Source organism: Larus michahellis, chromosome 8 (assembly GCF_964199755.1).
Source record: "Larus michahellis chromosome 8, bLarMic1.1, whole genome shotgun sequence".
NCBI classification, from domain to species: Eukaryota; Metazoa; Chordata; class Aves; order Charadriiformes; family Laridae; genus Larus; species Larus michahellis.
Genome location: NC_133903.1, coordinates 11953749 through 11972878, shown reverse-complemented (window position 1 = coordinate 11972878; position 19130 = coordinate 11953749). Strand labels below are relative to the sequence as shown.

General features: G+C 35.5%; 1 protein-coding gene across 17 annotated transcripts in view; it reads right to left on the bottom strand.

The window, feature by feature from the left end:
- The window catches only part of MRTFB (myocardin related transcription factor B), an 85896-nt gene that overhangs the window by 14232 nt on the left and 52534 nt on the right, over positions 1–19130 (bottom strand). For 14 of the 17 annotated variants that reach the window (XM_074599523.1, XM_074599520.1, XM_074599536.1 and 11 more), the window contains 8 exons: positions 17259–17314; positions 16648–16723; positions 15412–15573; positions 14663–14847; positions 7179–7319; positions 5326–5573; positions 3596–3749; positions 795–1808 (listed from right to left, as the gene is read on the bottom strand). In XM_074599523.1, coding sequence (XP_074455624.1) covers positions 795–1808; positions 3596–3749; positions 5326–5573; positions 7179–7319; positions 14663–14847; positions 15412–15573; positions 16648–16723; positions 17259–17314 — 2036 coding nt within the window. The remainder of the gene's footprint in view (positions 1–794; positions 1809–3595; positions 3750–5325; positions 5574–7178; positions 7320–14662; positions 14848–15411; positions 15574–16647; positions 16724–17258; positions 17315–19130) is intronic. The other 3 variants (XM_074599529.1, XM_074599528.1, XM_074599535.1) reach the window with 1 other exon arrangement.

Here is a 19130-nt window from a genome sequence, read left to right as displayed (position 1 = left end):
CACCAGAATTTTACAGCCCGCATAAGTATTGCTAAATGTGATGATGCACATGCTAGCACCAAAGCCTAGGCCCACAACATGCCACAACAGCCAAGTAGATGCTGGAGCTACAAGAATACTTTGCTGGCACAATAACCATATAGGTGGCAGGGGATTTCATCTAGCTATATCCCAGTAATTCCACTGGGAAGTATATGCTTGATTCTACCTTAGACCAACAGGTTAAACTGTTTCAGTTTGGTCAGATTATTCATTCCTTTTCATTTATAACCTATGTTGCTTTATGCTGTATTTATTCACTGCAATACTACCTATAATGAGCCTAGAAATAACATTTGTGTAACCATGGTTTCTTTTTATAACTCCTCTGGAGTTCTAGAACGTGGCATTCACATTTTTCAATATAATGAGCCATCACCATACAAGGAAGTTCAAACACACATTTTGCAAACAGCTATACTTCAAAATAAAGTACTGGGTTGTAGCTCTCTATTGCAATTTGGAGTTAACAAAACGGTGGTGTATGCTGATATAAATCAAAACCAACTGTACATGGAGGCAGCACCTGGTAAGACAAGTACTTTTCAGGAAGGAGTATCTAGGAAACGAAATTGCAAAGCAAGTACTAGAAGTTATAGATTGTCTCTTACATTTTTCTGCTCTTTTCCCTAAAGCAGAAACAAGCTAAAGCTGATTTTAAAGTTAATCTCACAAGCAGCATACTTACCTATTTCTAATAAATTATGCAAATAATGCCATGCAGTTTACAGGATCAAAAATAAAAACACGCTTACCTGCAACTTTATATTTCCAACGGGTAGCTGAACTGCAGTGGTAGAATTCGGTCCCTGGATGGATAGTGGAAGGAGCAGCTGTGCAGTTCCTTGGGTAGTTAATAAAGCTTGAGGTTGAGCAACAACTGCAGTTTGCGGCTGCCTCTGTGGATTAACATAAAATTGAGAAATGGCATTCTGAGGTTCAGCTTTGGCCACAGGTATCTCCTGCTTGATGACAACTGCCTTTTTGGCAACTGGATTCTGGCCGCTAGTATATACCGATTGTCCTAAAGAATGACTAGCTTGACTTGTACTAGAGCAGTTGGTAAGTGCATTTTCATCTTTGACAGCAGTGCTGAATTGCTTCTGTTCCAAAGTAGCTGAGTTACCAGAAGCCTGAGACTGTTGCTGTTGTCCCCGTTTTTCAACCTCAAGTTGCATTTTCAGTACTTCCACAAGTTTTTGCTCTTGTTCCAGTTTCCTTTTGAGCTCTTCAATCTGCTTTTCTTTTTCTTGAAGCTTGCGGTCCCTTTCTGCTACATCAAACTCCATGGTTGAGATGCTTCCACTACTGCGATTTTGATTATCATCAGTCATATTTGCTCTTAGTGGTGAAGTACTTAAGAACTGGGATGGTGACATCATGGTCATCATTTCTGTGAAAGTATCTGCCATACTAGTATCATCTGTGCTTAGATTTGATTGTTCTGAAGGAGAGGGAGATATAGGCAAAGGAGAGCTGATGTTTTCAGTATTTGCTACTTTGCAGCCAGGTCCGGTAGATGTTTTTTCTGGAGGAAAGCTGGATATCGTATTAGCCACTGGTTTATTTAGTGTTGCAACAGGAAATGCCACAGTCACTTCCCCAGTGTTACCTGTGGCCCCAGTAGAAGTGGTTACTGTAACAGAGCTACTAGTTGCAATCCCATTGTTATTAAGATCTTGATAGGGTTTCAGACGCTCAATAAGATCTGTTTTTGTTCCAGACACTGGCAATCCCCTCAATTTCAACTCCATTTTAAGCTCCGCTACCTGAAATAAGTTAAAGCACAATAGTAAAAAAATAAAATATGAAAACTTACATACTTTCCACCTTATTACATCTTTGTAAGAAAAAATATTTTTCAGTGTATTTGCTAATTATTAAACCTCTAGGTTCTGAAAGCATTCATGATCCGTGAGCACATTTCCATGACCTGCTGCTTACTTTCACTGTTTAAGTGGACAAAACCTTAGTAGTGTTCAGTTGTTGTACAAAGAAAAGTAGCAATGTTACGCTGATTTTTCATAAATATTCAAAATGGAAAAATGAACATACAGCTCCAATTCTGGCAGGAAAACTTCTGAAGCAAAACTGTAGACAATGGCAGCAGTGCAGATAAAAGCACTGAAAACTAGCACGCTGAACGCCTTTGTTACAGACATCTATTTCTGAGAAATTTTATCAGGTCAGCTGGATGATTCAGTAGACCCATCAAACACAAAAGGCTCTCTAATTAGCAACTGAACAGTTACAGCTATGTGCCATGTGGGTTTCTTTTACAAACATAAAAAGTATAAGCAGTCAAAATTAACCTAATTCCTAATACAAAAGTGTTCTCAATTTTCCAATAAGCTTACAGACAAAGTAAAGTGCAAGTATGTTGAGTGTAAATTAATTCTGTGAATATCAATTAAAAAGAACAGTCACAATGAATGGCTTCTGTTTATGATATACATACACCACATCTAACTCTAGTGTTTGGGTTATATGTACATTAGAAGCAACTCTAAAAGAATAAAAGGTAGTGACCTCAGTAATGTTTCAGTACTTTGCCAATCTGGAATTTTAAATTATAAGTCTTCATGATTTGGAAATGATGAAAAGTCACAGCAATCCATTTGCATAACATCTCTAAGAACCACAGCAATCTAATGTTAAATGACTGTCTACCTAACAGCGATTATCAGCTGTTTCCCCCGATCTGGTATCTTCTACACTTGCTCGAGAGCGCATTCCAATTTTTCTGTTTTTCAACGATGCATTTCTGAATTCTTAATCAGAACTGATTTAGATGATTCAGTGTTAAAACCACCACCAGCACGTCTGCAAGTATGGCTTATGTTACTGTTACCACATATCAGGAACACCAATAAATTATGTAGAAATGGATAAGTGAACAGCTTTAATCACTGCAAAGCAAAAATTCAAATATTAACTTAAATATCTTAAAAAAGTTAATAAGTTAATAATTCAAAGTTTGAAAAGCTTATTTCAAATGCTGTTGTTTGAATTGCATTTTATAGATTTGTTAGATATAGTAATGCATGGTCGTCAGTTAAAACCCATCTTGAGAATCTGATCTTCCAAAACCTCTATTTTATCCCTTCAAGTCTAAAAAAATACTGACTCCCATCCCTCAGAAACCCAACACCTTGGTAGAGAAGAGAGAAATGGATAAAGTACCCACTAGATGTCCCTACTCCTCTGCTCAGGTTTGGCACATTGGTTTAGCTGCTGTTGAAAGGATCTGAATCTAAACCCCCACAGGCTTCTTCAAATTCATTTTCATTAGGACCCTTACAGTATTAATTCCTGTTAATGTATTTCTGAAGGAAGAAAATCCTATGCAATGCCTTCATATTACAGTTTAAACAGAGTTTACACAGTTATTTATAACTTCAAGAAGCTTTTATGAAATTTAGTGTTCATTTTCAGATGATGTGTTGAATTCCAGTACAAAGATCTTTTTATTTTCTGTTCTCTTTTACTAATGTTATTTCTGTGTTGTCTTTATAGCAGTGACCTCTCTGAATATTATTATTAGGGCATTTTTTACCTTCAAGTCATCCAAGCTTGAAGGTAGAGGTCCTGGTTTCCGGCTGGGAATATTACTATTCTGTCTTGGTGAGCTGGCAGCTGATGGTGGTGTACTGTTGTTCAAAGTATTCAGTGGCGTGTTCCCGTTGTTACTCTGTTTGTCATTCAGTGGCCTTCAAGTGATAAGAAAAAGGGGGACAATGTCAATGCTAAATATATTATGTTTTCAATCAAGAAGCTGTGATTCTGAATCTATTGTCGTATCAAGTTAATGAAAATATTTTTTTTACAAATACATATTTAACATAAAACATTACCATTAAATGTTTTTAGTAAAATGACACAGAGAAGAAAGCATAACAGAGTAGTATGTTGATAATTTATTTTCTCTTCAGTTAAGTGTAATAATTTACGCTTTATAGTTTTTATTGTCATGGCATCCCTGAAGGATACTATGGACTGCAGAATCAGTTTATACAAATTAATCATTAGATAGGGTGACTAGTTACTTTTTTGTTTGACATCGATAAAGAACTCCACAATATTGAGCTCTATATGTATCAATCCTACATACATGTCCAATGTTCATATGCATTAAGGACCAATGTGAAGGTAGTTTACTCTTCAGATGACGCATTTTCGTCAGCTGTACTCGTAAGAAGAATCTCATACAAGGATCTCAAAATAAATGTAAAAAATTTAAAAATGCCATAATTTACACTAGGTACCATAAGTCAGCTCTTTTATTTCGTTCAACAGTTTTATGAAGAAACATTTCAGAAATGTCAGTAAATGGAACATAAGAAGCGTGGGTAAGCAGGCAGAAACATCTCTAGTCCAAATGTTAGGATACATGGTAATTATAAATATAACCACAGATGGTATCTTTAACTTTTATAGCCTCACTTGCTGAGGAAAAATAACTCAGTGAAAACTCATTTTAAAAAAAAAAACAGTTGAAAGTAATTTGAATTTAGGGTTGTGCAACTGTGGCATCTTACACTGTAAGCACTTCTAGGAAAAGACTGATCTTAGATGATGAGAATGAAACTCTGCAGATAGCTTCTCATTCTGCTATAGGGCGCTGGCAACTCTTTGGAGATTTATTTTTCCGAGTGCTTCTACCTATAAATCAGAAAGCATACTTCTCACTGTTGAAAGTGCTAAAGATCAACATTGATGAGGACCTTGTATAAGCATTAGAGATGAGACTATAAACAATATACAAATTCTACCTAATTTAAAATGACTGTTTATTTTTATTTGTAAACTGCAAAAACATGGTCTCTGAAACTGATGTAAAAACACAATAAAACCACAACAATAGTACACATCTTTGTAAAAGCCATCGTCTGTAAGCTTCGCTTCTGCTCTGCCTACCTATGTCACATTTGAGTGAAAATGGTGTCAAAGCTTTCTTGCTTTCACATAAATGCTTTGAGTTTCAAATATGCATCTGGTCAGAAAAAACGCATCTCACAGGTAGGAGGTTCTGTTTCCATGTCACACAAAAATAACTAGAACCACTTAAAGGCTTGTCAGACTACAGGAGTATTTTAACAAGAGAACCACCTCATCACATTGTTAAATGAGGTAAATAATACCCACAGTGATGCACATTGCTATTTAAGTTTTCTTGGGTTCCAACCATCTCTTAACATTTGTAAAGCACATTTACTTCTAAAACACAAAGTTTATAACTGACGTATATATATTTTCTTTAAAGGACACAAACAATGCTTCACGTACTTCAGTGGTGCAGGTAGAATTGTCTGGTAGTTGTAGTGTTGTTGCTGTTGGCTCAGGATCTGCAGCTGCAAAAACAGTTGCTGCTGTTGTAGCAGACGAGCATAGTTGGAGTCCATCTGTGGCTCATTTTTCTCACCTTTCTGATCAGGTGGAATATATTGATGATACTTCAATTTTTTCACCCTTGGCTTAGGTTCTTTACATTTCTTACTCCGATGCTTATCATTTGGGTTCTTTGGGTGGCTTTGCTGTTTATGGACGGAAAAGATTGAAACAACTATAACAGACATATAATTTGCAAGCAGTTATGCAAGGTACAAAGATAAAGCATATGGGAGCGCATTTACTGCAAGGAGTTGCTGAACACAATCATCCCTGCAAACCTGCCCAAAAGGATAACTTACCATCCTTCAAAAGTCAACGTGTTCCAGCTGGCTTATATAGTGCACAAGAAAGGGTCATCAAATCACAGTTTGTGAATGTTTTTTTAATGGATGGCACTAATGAAGCTAAGGGATTCTGCTAGTCATGACCTGTCATTGCAAAGAGGCATTCATAAACAGGTAAGTTCAAAGCCACTTAGCACTTTGTACAAGTAAAAACTAGTATCTTAAACTCCAACCATAAACACTTGCAGGTTAGAAGTACTTACAACAGGTCTCAATTAAACGCATGGACAGACAGTCCTATATATTACAGGATTACTCTTATGAAAGTTTCAGCAGTATCTTTATACCTGCCAATGTGATAAAACTCTCTTCCTTTAAAAACTCTTTGAAATTATTTTAAGTGAAAGTTGAAGGCAGTTACCTAGTCATACAGAAGTACCAAAGCAGAAATCCTGTGTTGATCCATGCACATTTATTACACAGATAGCCTGTTTAGGGGGATATCTGAATTTGTCATTATGGTTCTGCATTAAGTAAGCTGGTACAAGTGCAGTGATTTCACTGGATATAGCCAAATTTATACTAGAAATTGACTACTGGAGGTCATCCTTGTAAATTTAACTGAGAATTAATTTCATGTAGTTAGGTAGAGGCCTACATACATATATAATCATGACTCAGATGAAGACCTTTGGCAAAGTTGCTGAAATGAAATGTTATAAACACCTTCTAACATGACCCCCTCTCTATTTGTATTTGAAAAATACAAATATTTTTCATTTTCAAAATGTTTTCCATGCTGCTGGCTAGGTCAGTGAAGAAAAGAGAACTGAGTATGTTCTAGTGGCAGAGATTGTAGATTGTAGGTTGTCTGGTTGGACTCGATGATCTTAAGGGTCCTTTCCAGCCATGAAGATTCTGTGATTCTTCTGATATTCAAATACAAGGATACGGTAACTTCACTCACACAGTGTGTTCAACAATAAATGAACTAAGTAAACAGTTGCAGAAAAGGAGCAATGCTGTTCACCAATTTGGTTATAGATAGAATATGAATGCGGTTGCCTCTGTTCCTATTAAATTATTCTCCATACAAAACTAGATGAGAAAAGATTAATTTCACCAATAGAAAGGAGAAACTCAGTATTGCAAAAATCTATTGTCATTATTTCTTAAAGACTTCCATAGCAATGCAATGCATAATTCTGCCTGAAAACTTTCATCAACTGTACTGTAAGGACCTCTTGAAATAATGAGCCAGTCCCTGCAAGTGTTAATCGTTGATCTTGGCACACAAAAGCTTTCAGCCAACAACCCAGTAAGTTCTCGTGAACACTGAGAGAAGTTGCTGTTAGTTATAGGCGCTCTATTTTGTTATTTGTGTATTTTGTCATTAAATGCAGCATTGGAAAAGGACACAGTTAAAGAACATAGTCCTCAGATGCCATTATTACAGATACCTACCTTTACTAATGTTGGCCCAGGCTTTGCTGGAGATACCGTATTTGTGGTCAGGGTGGTTGTTGCAGTAGAACGTGTAACCTGCTGTTCGATTGTAGAGGGAGTTTTGAGAAATTCAGGAACTGGAGAGGTTAAAGGTGGATACTAGTATTAAAAAAATATAAGGAAAAAGAGAAACATTAAAAACATCCACCATCTGAATAATTGAAAAAATGTGAAAACGTTAAGATAATTTACTATGATGTCAAATTCATACAGCATTTTTAGGAGGAATGGCAAAAACAGGACTTATCCGTATACATTTTGGCACACTTCAAATATAGCAGGTAAGAAAAACTGGTTTCTTACCTTGACTTAGTTTGCATTTTAACTACTGCATGTAAATGTATCCAAAATCTGTTTTTACCAATACAGGATTTACTGCTAGTTTCACCAAAGCAAAACAGTAATTGATTGTAATATCAATAAATATTTTTCCAACGTTAACATTTTTTCTTAATTATTATTGTTGTTTTTTCTGCAGGTGAAAAGAATGATAACCAGAAGGGATTTATAACAACATAGAAAAAAAGCCCTTTGGAACGGCTTTGTTTTCGTAACCTTTACACTGTTGTTTTAATTTGCAGAATTCTTTTATCCTTTTAACATACATGAAAACAAATAAAGAAATATCATGAAAACATTTTCTTTCTGTCTTTCTTACAAAATCATAAAAAAGAGCTGGAAGGACCTTCAGAAGTAACCTCACCCACTCAAGTCAGGAACATTTTACTTAAGCTGCTCCTAACACATATTTGTCTCTGGTTGGTAGCCCCGAATCAGATTAACTAATTTTAACTTTATAATTGCAAAATTCTTCTAGAACTGAGAGCTGTCATTAAAATACTATTGCTCCTGGCATAAGGATAAAAAAAGAAATCTTCTCTTCAAGGTGGTCAGTCAGAATTACAGGAAAAGGTTATGTCAAATAAATTTCTTTTCTTGTTAGCATTACCAAATTTCATATAGGAAGGCTTCTAGAACCACAGAATATAACTAATTTCTATATTTTATATGCAAGAACAGAAAAACAGTTCAAGCAAAATTTTATTAATTATAAATAAAAGGAGATATAAGGGTTAAAAACATTAAAGGAAGAATGGAATGCATTGTTAACAATTGTTAGTAGAGATACCACCATTTGTTATCACTCTGCTTGAAGCAACATGAAAATTTGACCCTAGACACACTACACACATACTGAAGCAGCCTACTGAAGTTACACTGCTTTATTACTATAGAATTGAGGCCTTCGTTATTTTCTGTCTGAAGTCAGAATCTTGTGAACACAAGGAGAATCTTACCACCCAAACTAGTACTGTCAGAAAAGCCTCTTTCAGGAAGGTCAAACATCAATATAGGAAAACAAACTTCTTTCAGAATGATGATGCAGCAGCAGAGCAGATGTATTTTGAAGAGACAGCTTCCTATTGTATTTTCATGGCAACCATACCTCTGACTGTGCCAGGAGGTGCAGTTCTTCTGTATTTGCCTGCCAGCACAGTTATATTACTGTGTAGGTACAGTCCAGTAGCCTGAACTTTACTGAGTTTGTTCCCTTGCTGTTACAAACATCATGCATGTAGTTTCTTCTATGAACTTGTGACATTCCATACAGGCTTAGGACTTTTTTATTATTATTCTTGTCCTGGCACCACTACACCTACCAGAAAATTCCCAAAAGTTTTCCTACGTAATAACCAAACTTCACTGAGCTTAACTTTGACAAATCAATTTCTTCTGTGCTGAAATTGTTTTCTGTTTTAAAACCGATTTCCTTCTGTAGTGAATATCCCTCTGATGGGATATAGACTCTGCACATAAACAGATCTCAGCCCTCATTTTTCTAGCTGCACAAATGAATTTTTATTCTTTTCTCATAAAAGAGATTTTTCATTCTCTGATCGTCCTTTCCTGTTTGTGTTACAGTTTCCCTTAGTCCTTTTGTGGATGTAAGTAACTGGAAATGTATAGGATATTCCATAGGGGGTCTCACTGGATCCTTGCGGTGGCATTAAGACTTCTAGTGGAATCATCTCTTCTGACATATTTGCAATTTTACAGAGGAAGTAGCTCACAGTCACTTCGCTGCTAATCACTCCACCCCAACTGTCATCCTCCTCAGTTTTCTCTGGAGTCAGAGTCCCCAGGTTTCCACATTTCTTTTTCATGGGAAGGAGAGGTGTTGTGTATTTTTCTTTTTAAGAACTATTCCATTATATTGGAGTTCCATCAACTAGTTCTTTCTGCGTAGCAACAATCGAACTCTGTGCTGACTACGGCTTCCAACTTTTGTTACGTGACCCATTCTTATGTCAAGGTTGTTAATGGTAACATGAAAATAGAATGTCCCCAAATTAAGTCCGGCAGAGCACTATTACCAACTTCATTTCAACCCAATACTTCCCTCTTTCTGTCTTATCTCTGCTAATCTCCATCTTCTCCAGTTTTGCTAGTGTTTAATACCATACAGTATTAAATCCAGACAGATGAGATCAGTTGCATTTCCATTATTTAAGAAAAAAATTCGATCACCTAGTACAATATTCCTTTTATAAAAGCCCATCCATTTCCCATATATTCCTATCAGTAAATATACTTTTTCTTCAGAGTACAGTCTAAAACCTTGCATTCTAATTAAATCAGATGGGTACTTCACCCTAATTCATTTCTTCCCATGCTCTACTATTCTTCCATAAGATTGTACTATAAAGGACTTAAATCAGTTTGCTAAAAACACTTGGTACACATTCTGCAACTTTATGTCCTCGTTCTTTTCTATTTCTGGGATGGCAATTATCAAGCTGCCAGTCTGCATGCACTAAGTTCTCCAACTTTTGCTTACAATTAAATTATAATAAATTTCCCTTCTATCTCTGCATTTCTTTTGTACATTTTGCTGCATCTCCAACAGGCAGCTATAGCTAGTTTGCCCTAACCTATCTAAACTGTACAGTGGTTTTGGTCCTCTGTAGTGCAGCCATCCAGAGGAAAAGCTGATCCTGCTTTACTAAATTGCAAGATTTAGTACGCCATGCCTAGTCACTGAAACACTGCACACATGCCTGTCTTGAGGTTGTGCCAGTTTATAGTGTCAGGCTAAAGATATAAATGCCTCTATTTTTATATCCAGCTTTCAAAGTGTTTGCTCTGGAAAGCATCCGATAACTACACAGTATCTGTTATTTGCTGGACTTGCATAACAATTGGCAGGGGACTTTAGAGAGACTTACTCTTTAAAAAAAGAGTTCTGGATACTCTGTTCCAAAATATTGCACTACTGTTGCTATTAAGTTTAAAAGGCTTATTCTACTTACAGCAGTAACATTTTAAAACAGACTTAGTTTTTCTTTGAATCAGTGTCATGTACAAAATTACCATAAAGCACAGAAGAATTCTAATGATTTTCATTGATTCTTACGTTTTATTTTCCTCAAGTGCCATCTAAAAAGCATTTTAAATGTTTGATACTTCAGCTTATTTGTTACATAATCTTTTGCTATTTATCATTATGTTCCTTCTTGAACCCAAACAAATAACTTGACTTCAAACATACTATTTAGCAACACTGTATAGGCTATGAAAACAGGCTATAATGACAGCACAAAAATGGAATAGTTAGTTACTGTCAAAAAACAAAAAAAACCCAGCAACCCCACACCCAAAAAAACCCACCTCTAATTCATATTGCTTGAAACTTACGGTGTTAAACATTTTCCTCTTGCCATAGAGTAAATTACTTTTTCCTTGCATTAGTTGTTACCCTACACTACAAAAGATTAATGGCTACATGAAATACAAAGCTTTTTACAGACTTCACAACTTTACCTGCAAGTGTTAGATGAGGCAATGAACTATGCATATCATTTACTTCATAAATTTTTAAGTTAAAAACCCTAAATTAACAGGTCTTAACTTCTTAACTTGATTACTTCATAAAGTAATGTAAAGATTATTTCCTTTGAATAGACCTTCCAGTTACAGACAGTATTATTCTGGACCTTTTCTTCTAAATGCAAACAAGCATCTAGCAGGTCAACAATCTACAGTGAATTTATTAAGAAAACAGACATTATATTCTGTCTCATCAAGCAAAATACTTCAGCCATTTTGAAGATAACTGTCTAATGTCTTCAGAGTTGTATACACCACAGTTTCATCTGTTTAGAGTGGTGTGGTTAAAATGCCTAATCCTTACCAGATGCAAATACGTCAGGTTAAAGCAAGTTTTAGGTCATCAGTCAACGAGAGCCAAAGGTTCTCAAAGTTATGTTACATCCTCTGAGGCCTGGAAATGTCTGGAGGAGGAAGCCTTGAAAAGAACTCTGGCTGCACTCCTCCACTGTTTTCAAAACATTCTTTGTATTTTACGTTGTAATAAAATGTAAAATTTGTCAGAGGAAATTAAAAGAATGAAGGAGCAATTTCCCAGACACATCTCTTGTAGAGGCATGCTGTGCTGCTGTTATTCTTTATTTCAAAAGGACAACAAGGTAAGCATCTGCTTTATTCTGCAGAAAAGCAGGTTCACATTTTAGATCTATGCACAGAAGTGGCTGTAATATGTTATGAAATCCATAAGCAAAGGACTGAAGTTCTTTCTGAAGTGCTTTTTCAATCAAGTTCAAGTGCTCTGTTATTTTGTTGCTGCAATCACAGATCTATCTTACACTTCCTACTTGAAAAGCTTTTGGGCATGTATTACTTCAAGTATCTTTATTTAACTCTCCATTAGGAGCCTAACTCTTGGGAATCTAATTCCATGTGCTTTGTTTTCAATTTATTCAACGCAAATTACATTCTCTCGACATGAAACCCCATCCACATCTTAATCCGTTATGTTAGGGAACAATGAAGTAAAACGGATGTGCTGTACTTTGTGTCCAGCTTTGTTTTTGCATATGAACTTTGCAATACTTTTTCTATCTACTATAGTAATAAGAAAAGCAAGGATAGTAATTCCAGATCCTGAACCACTCAGTTGTCAAGTATCCATGGTCATTAAGACAATAACATCTTTGTAGCACAAACAATATTTATCTTGTATTTATCTGTTTAATTTTATATTACTTTATACAGTAACAACTCAATATTCAGTTCTGTCTTATCTTTTCTTCCTATCTTAATTTATAAATTGCAGCACAGTTCCCTGTGTAGAGCCCTGACTTTGCTACGAATCCTCTGAGAGTTTAAATATATAAATAAATACATTTTCCAAAAGAATGCTTAATAAAAGGACAAGCATTAAAATAATTTGAACTACAAAGTTATGCATCTTTTTCTCCTTTGTGTAGTGGAGAAAGTGCTGAAGGAACGCTCTTAGGAAGTCCTCATGAAAAAAAATCCATTATAGATTACAGTTGATCAACATTAACCTGAAGACTATTACACGTTTGGAGTAGTACCATTCACGTATTGGTCAAATTTTGATACACTCTTAAATTCTTTCAAAATAAAGTATTTTAATGTTTGTGTTATACAGGCCAAAAAACTTGTTTTTACCAGGTGCAGACTTGCATGAAATGAAACAATTTAAAGTCCTAAAGCTTTTGAATTTCCATCAAATTCACATTTTCTGCTTAAGGAATACTGCTCAAATTAATACACAACATTTCAGCTAATTATACAAAAGTGACAACATTACCAAATTTTTTGTGTTTGCTTATACACACATGGTACGTTGATACCAAGTACACAAAGCTGTGTGCAGTATTTTTAAACTGATGTCATTTGTAAGTCACTTCATATATATAATACTGTGATGAAAACACAAGTCTTTCCGCTAAATAATTCATTGAAGGGTAAATATGAATAGTATGGTAAAATGCATCAATCTAAAGCATAAATTATTTTTCTGTGATAATACAACTGCTTTCATCTACGTACAACAAGAAAATGGGAGAAACAGTAGTTCAGGATCAAGGACTTTTTTCTAGCATACACAATTGCTCAGCAGATGTGTAAATTTGATTCAACAACTGATTCAGCATTGATACAAGGCAAAATTTTCTTCATTTTTTCTTCATTTCAACATGTAAACACAAACTGATGGTTCCTCCAGGCAAGTATAACTCGGAATATAAGCACAATTTGTCATTTACTTAGCTCTGCCAGTCTCAAATGAACAAGCTGTTAATGAGCAGAGATGAATACCGTTAAATCTGGCTAGTTTGGAGTTTGCTGACTGTTCAAGCTAGTTGCCATCAGACAAAGTATGACAACTTTGCTTGCCCTTCCCTCCACTGGAGCCTTCGCTTGGGTGTTCTTCTCCATCCAGAGAAAAAGTTCCATGAAAGTTGCAGAAGCTTAGCTAAAAGCAAAGCCTTCTCCTCTTAACTGGGCTTAAGTCAGTGAGTTTAAAATTACTAGCTGAGGTAAAACAGAAAACATCATAACAATCTATTTAAGCTAAACAAAGTAATCTTTAAATAAACACATATATCTCATTAATGAATAAACTTACTGATTAACTCAAAGCTGAAGATAAAGACCTGTGAAGCAAGCACTGTACAAGATATCCTAGAAAGCATCCAGATATCTGTATGATGATTATGCATATAACCCTGTGTGTTCAGTAGTGAAGAGAAGATAAAAGAAATTCATTTGTAGCACATGATGTTTGTTTCATTACTGTTTCGGCAAATTATTTTATAACAGCACTTTTGTAATGTGTTTTAAAGATAGGGTAGGCAATGTTACTATCCATTTCAAATCACAAAATTAAATTGTAAGAAGCATTCCTTTTTTAAAATTAATGTTTGCAACTCTTGTGAAAACAGTAAAGTGTTCTCATTCAAATCCACTGTTCTTTAAATACTCACACATTTAAATGCTCTACACCAAAGACATTTTATCTGCCATGGCAGACTTAGTTACTTTCCTTTCTTTGTAAGTAACTCCAGAAAATACTAAAAAAACTCATAGAAAAATCAACATAAAGGTTATTTTCATTTCTTAAATAGTAAATCCTTTAGGCAGTATTTTAAAACTACAGGAAAGAACATTTAAACTATATGGGAAGCCTTATTTTTTATGGACTTTTCTGGAGATAATGGAACTGACGTCAACTGTTGTTGTTTCAGCTAAGTTTAATTCTAAACGAGTTCAAGACCTTGCTCAGACTGAAGACAGACATTAAGTAATCAATAACAGCTGGAGTAAACCATGGATATGACCTTTTAAACGACTTCTGGGAAAGCTGCAGATCTTCCATGGACCATAATGAATTTCAGTGAATTTATGGCTTTACTACAGTCTATGGGAATTTCATCACTGCCAACAGCTAAGCCAGGGTTCTAGTATATACAGTCACAAACAGAAAACAGAGTCCCAGACGCTCCTTTGCAACAGCAAATGTATTCATTCCATGTGAAGCTATGCCCCGTTTCTATAGTGCCAGACCAAGAAACATACTGTGAAGATTTTGTATCAACATTGAAAAACTGTACCTGTGCTGATGCAGTAGCATTTGGTGTTATTGGTGATGGTGAGTCACTTGTTTTTGGCTCACCAGGGGAAGCTGCTGAACCCTGGGATTCTTGGCTGGCTGGCTGATCTGGTGATAAAGCATCACTGCTGTCTTCATCAAATGAATAATCATCCAAAGCTTGAGGATAATTCTCTTGTCCAACTGCTAGAATGTTTACAAAGAAACAAGCAAAACAATTTTTTTATAGCTACACAAATTAAAATTAGACATTGGTAGCAGAATTAGCTAATTGCTAGAAAATGATCGGTTTTCAGCACAGTATAAACAGGTATGCAAGTATCTATTGTATTTTTAATATAATGACAGCCATATTAAATCATATTCAAGGGATCTATAAAACTAAGTGCATAGCAGATATTGTTTCAATAAGAGATTAAAAGGTTTGTTCAACATGTGGAGTGCACACAGACACCTAGGACAGACTGAGTAACGGCCAGATGTTTGATTATTTTTTAACATTTTTACTAAGAAACAAGTCATTACAAAGACAGTATTATATTCCAACTATATAGTTATAACTTAGTTCCAAATAAAATTGGATAACTTTAGTTAAATGATGACAGAGTTTAGGACTCAGGAATTGAAAGAATAAGTAATAATAAACTTTGAGTATGTTTTCTTCTAGTGAAGTTTACCCTCAAGAGTTAAAGTATTATTTTCCACAATGCCATATAGGTAACAGATAGAAGCTGTGGGACTTCTACTTGCCTATAATAGCTTCTTTAACGCTGGAGTCTACAGGAAGAATATTTTTTTCTACCAGTTCCATAGGGCCAGGCCTCTGAGCAATCTTCTCATTCAGATCATCTGCCAAGCGAGCTCTCTTCAGTTTCATCTGAGTGGCTTGTAGTGAAGGCTCTGCAAAGGTCTCTAGAAAGATATATTGATTTAAATATTCTGTTCCATCTTTTCTGCAATTTCATGATAAACAACATGTTCTTGTCTTTGCAACAACCACTCCACTTTTATCAAAAGCAGGCAAGTATTTTTCTGAAAATTCTCAAATTAATAAGCAAAAATAAGATTATGTGAGTAGATGTTTTTCACCCCCATGATCTTGTTTTTTCTATAAAAAACATCACCTCTTTTTCAACAGCAGTAATACTTTTGGTAAATATCTGTATAATGTCCAACAATAAAGCAGGGAATATAAAATAACAAATGCTAATTATAATCTGAAGACAGCATTTGGTGTTCTAGTGGTTTACCAGTGTGAGCTATGGTAAAGGTTTAATTAATCCATTGATTTTTGGATTCTCTGTTGACAAACATTTTAAAAAGTTTATCTTTCAAAATAGCTTCTAGCACAACTTTGAGTCTTCAAAATTGTACTTCAATGAAAATACGGAGATTGTCTGTCAATATGGATGTGATCTATCGATACGGAGACTCCTATCTGGGTTTAGTATCCAAATGCATGTTTTGAGAACTAACGGCTATTGAATTGACTTGGATTATGGTTATTTGGTAATTTCTGTATTTGATAAGATGATAGTGAAACACAGTAATATAGCCCCATTCATAAAGAGACTATTGTTTCAAATTACCTGAGCAACACGGAAAATAACAAGGCAGAGTAGAAGTCAAGTTTATTAAAGGTTGTTTGGGGTGGTGGTGGGGGGGAAGCATAAGGCTGTCAGGTTGTTTTAGGGTATGAGTAGGAATTGAAGCAATAGATACACTACATGTACATACACCATGGTATAATTATCATTATAGAATAAAAGCAATATGCAATTGCAAACAAATACACAGTTGAGAATACTTTCACTGCCATAGATGTATCTATTGTTATACAGATTTAGAATACTGTAAAAGTAGAGAAAAAGAGCATATAAACCTTTAGATGTTGATATGAATTATTTCTAATTCAGTTAGAAAACCGTGCATAACAGGAATTCCTTCTAATGGCAGCTTAAAAGGTACATACAGCTGGGTACGTACCTTCGAGGATGTGCATTCTGACCAGCTCAGACCGGTCCGGCCTGCTGCGAATCTTGTGCTTCAAAAAATTTTCAGTCTTTAAAGAAATGAGGAAATACCATTAACTACTGTTTACCAGAAAAACATCAAATTCGTTTGATAAATCACCGAAGTCCAATCAATGAATATTTGCAGTTGCATTCAGACAGGTGGACATCGCTGTTAGAACACAGGCAGTAGAGGGGTTTGCTTTGTTTTATTGTTTTTCTATCAGTTAAACAGTGCTAATGAATTTCTGTCTTCCCCAAACAAGTTGGGAATACTTCTGGATTTGATCCTATACCTCCACACAAAATCACAACAGCATAGATTTGCTACAGAAATACTGCACAAGCATAATCTACCCAAGGATTCTATCCTTAACTGGAGGTAGCTATGTATTACATTATGACCATAAGCGTATCCCACCACCTTGATCCGTGAAGGATTAAGAAAGTTCCTCTCAGATTTGACACCAATATTTTATTTTAATGGACTCTTCCAAGACTACATGTGCTCAGAGAATTTATTATCACATACAACTGACTATCTATTTTCAGATGTTAATAACAAGTTTACACAAAGCGGTTTACCCTGGCTCGCTCCAGGCTCTTTATCTGCTCATGGAATGCAGCTGGACTTTTCAAAGCTGTGAAGAGAGAGTAAGAGTTAAATTGACAGGAAGTGTTTTCCATAAGAAATATCCTAATCAGTATGTGTGTATGGGTGTTTAACACCATCTCAGAGCTGTGTTTGCAACTGACCAGGCTTGCATTTGACTCATGCTAGTTATAACCACTTACATTTAAGAGAAAAGAGCAACACTCCTATGCAGAATACTTGCAATATGTGATTTTAACAGATATTACAATGTAATACTTAACTTCTTCACTGTGTAAACCAAGGTCTATTTACCAAAACTGTTCCACAGTAGAAATTTTATGAGGCAAGGTTCAGAATGCCAAAACAGAATGAAACAGAATGCCACTGTTTCATTTATTCCACTGTATTTACTATCTGTCCTTACCTCACACTTGCTGTTACTAGAGAGAACTGGACTGTCCTGTAAGAACTATTTGTGCTGATTTAAAAAAAAAAAAATTGTACAAGCCCTAAGTGTTCAGATTAGAAAACAGAATGATAGTTAGCTGCTTAATAGCCAAAAAGAGTAAAAACACTGTTCAGCTACAAATAACATGAACTGTAGAGTGCTTCATCTCAACTGGATTGTTGAAAGGAAGTGAAATGGCAGCAGGCATGATCCATCTTATTTGCCACACTTTTGGCAAAGATAAGATACTTGCAAAACAAAATCTTCAACACTTTTTGACAGTTTAGAAGTTTTTTTCCCAGGTTTCACTCAAAAAGAAACAGATCATTCTGTGCCTGAAGATAATCAACAATGCAGACCTGGGAAAGTGAATATGCTTTAGCAAAGCAATCTGAAGCCTGCTGCATACTCAGAAACCTTGAAGACGAGATTAGCTTTAAGATACTATGCTTTCAAGCTAGAATTCAGCAGTACACACTGGACTATTTATAATAACTTGACATAACTTTTATCTGCTTTCAGTGGCTGGGGTTTTTGTTTGTTTACAAAAAATCACTTTTCACAGTTGAATCTTTTGACAACTTGGACCTCTTATCTTGAGCTTAGTCTCATCCCACACTGTCCACTTAGGGATTCTCTATGCTTTCTATGCATCCCTCATTCTGAGGCCAGGCTGATCTCCAAAACAAGTCAGAAGATGTTATACAAAACAATTAGCATAGTCATTGGGAGCCCAAATGGAGGAACACCAAAGGAGAGAGGTGTTCTCTAAGGAGAGAATTAACTGCAGTTGAATTTTAGGCCACTAAATATCCATATTCAGGAGAACCCTCGTGTGATTCCTAGATTGATTTTAGGTATTGTAAGTACTGCTGCTGAAACAACCATCATCTCTAACAGATTGGAATCAATAAAGGAGAAAATAGACTCTGGCAATAAAATGCAATTGCATAAAGCATGCCAATTACTTACTTTCAAAATACAAGCGCTGTGAGTTCAGACATACAAATGTAACAAATACACAAATTAAGAAACATTGTTTGCTTGTCAAAGCACTATGACCTGCAATTAAATTCCAGCAGTAGAACAGAGTTAGAGATAAAAATGAAGAACTGGTAACTTCTTGCATGACTGTCAAGGATGGCAGGTAGCCAGGCCAAAGACTCAGAAGCTCTGTATAACGGAATACTGAAATCATAAATACATCTCCAAATGTATTTATGAACTTGGTGACGTTGCTGCCTTAACAAGACACTTCAACACTAAGGTGATCGGCAGCATCTTAACTCTTCCAAAGATAGCATCTAAGGGCATTAATTGAATTTTTACCACTATATAATCTTTGTTCTGGAAGAGAATACAAGACTCTTAGACCAATTTGGACAGTTTGCCAGATGTGTCAAGTTGTTCAGGA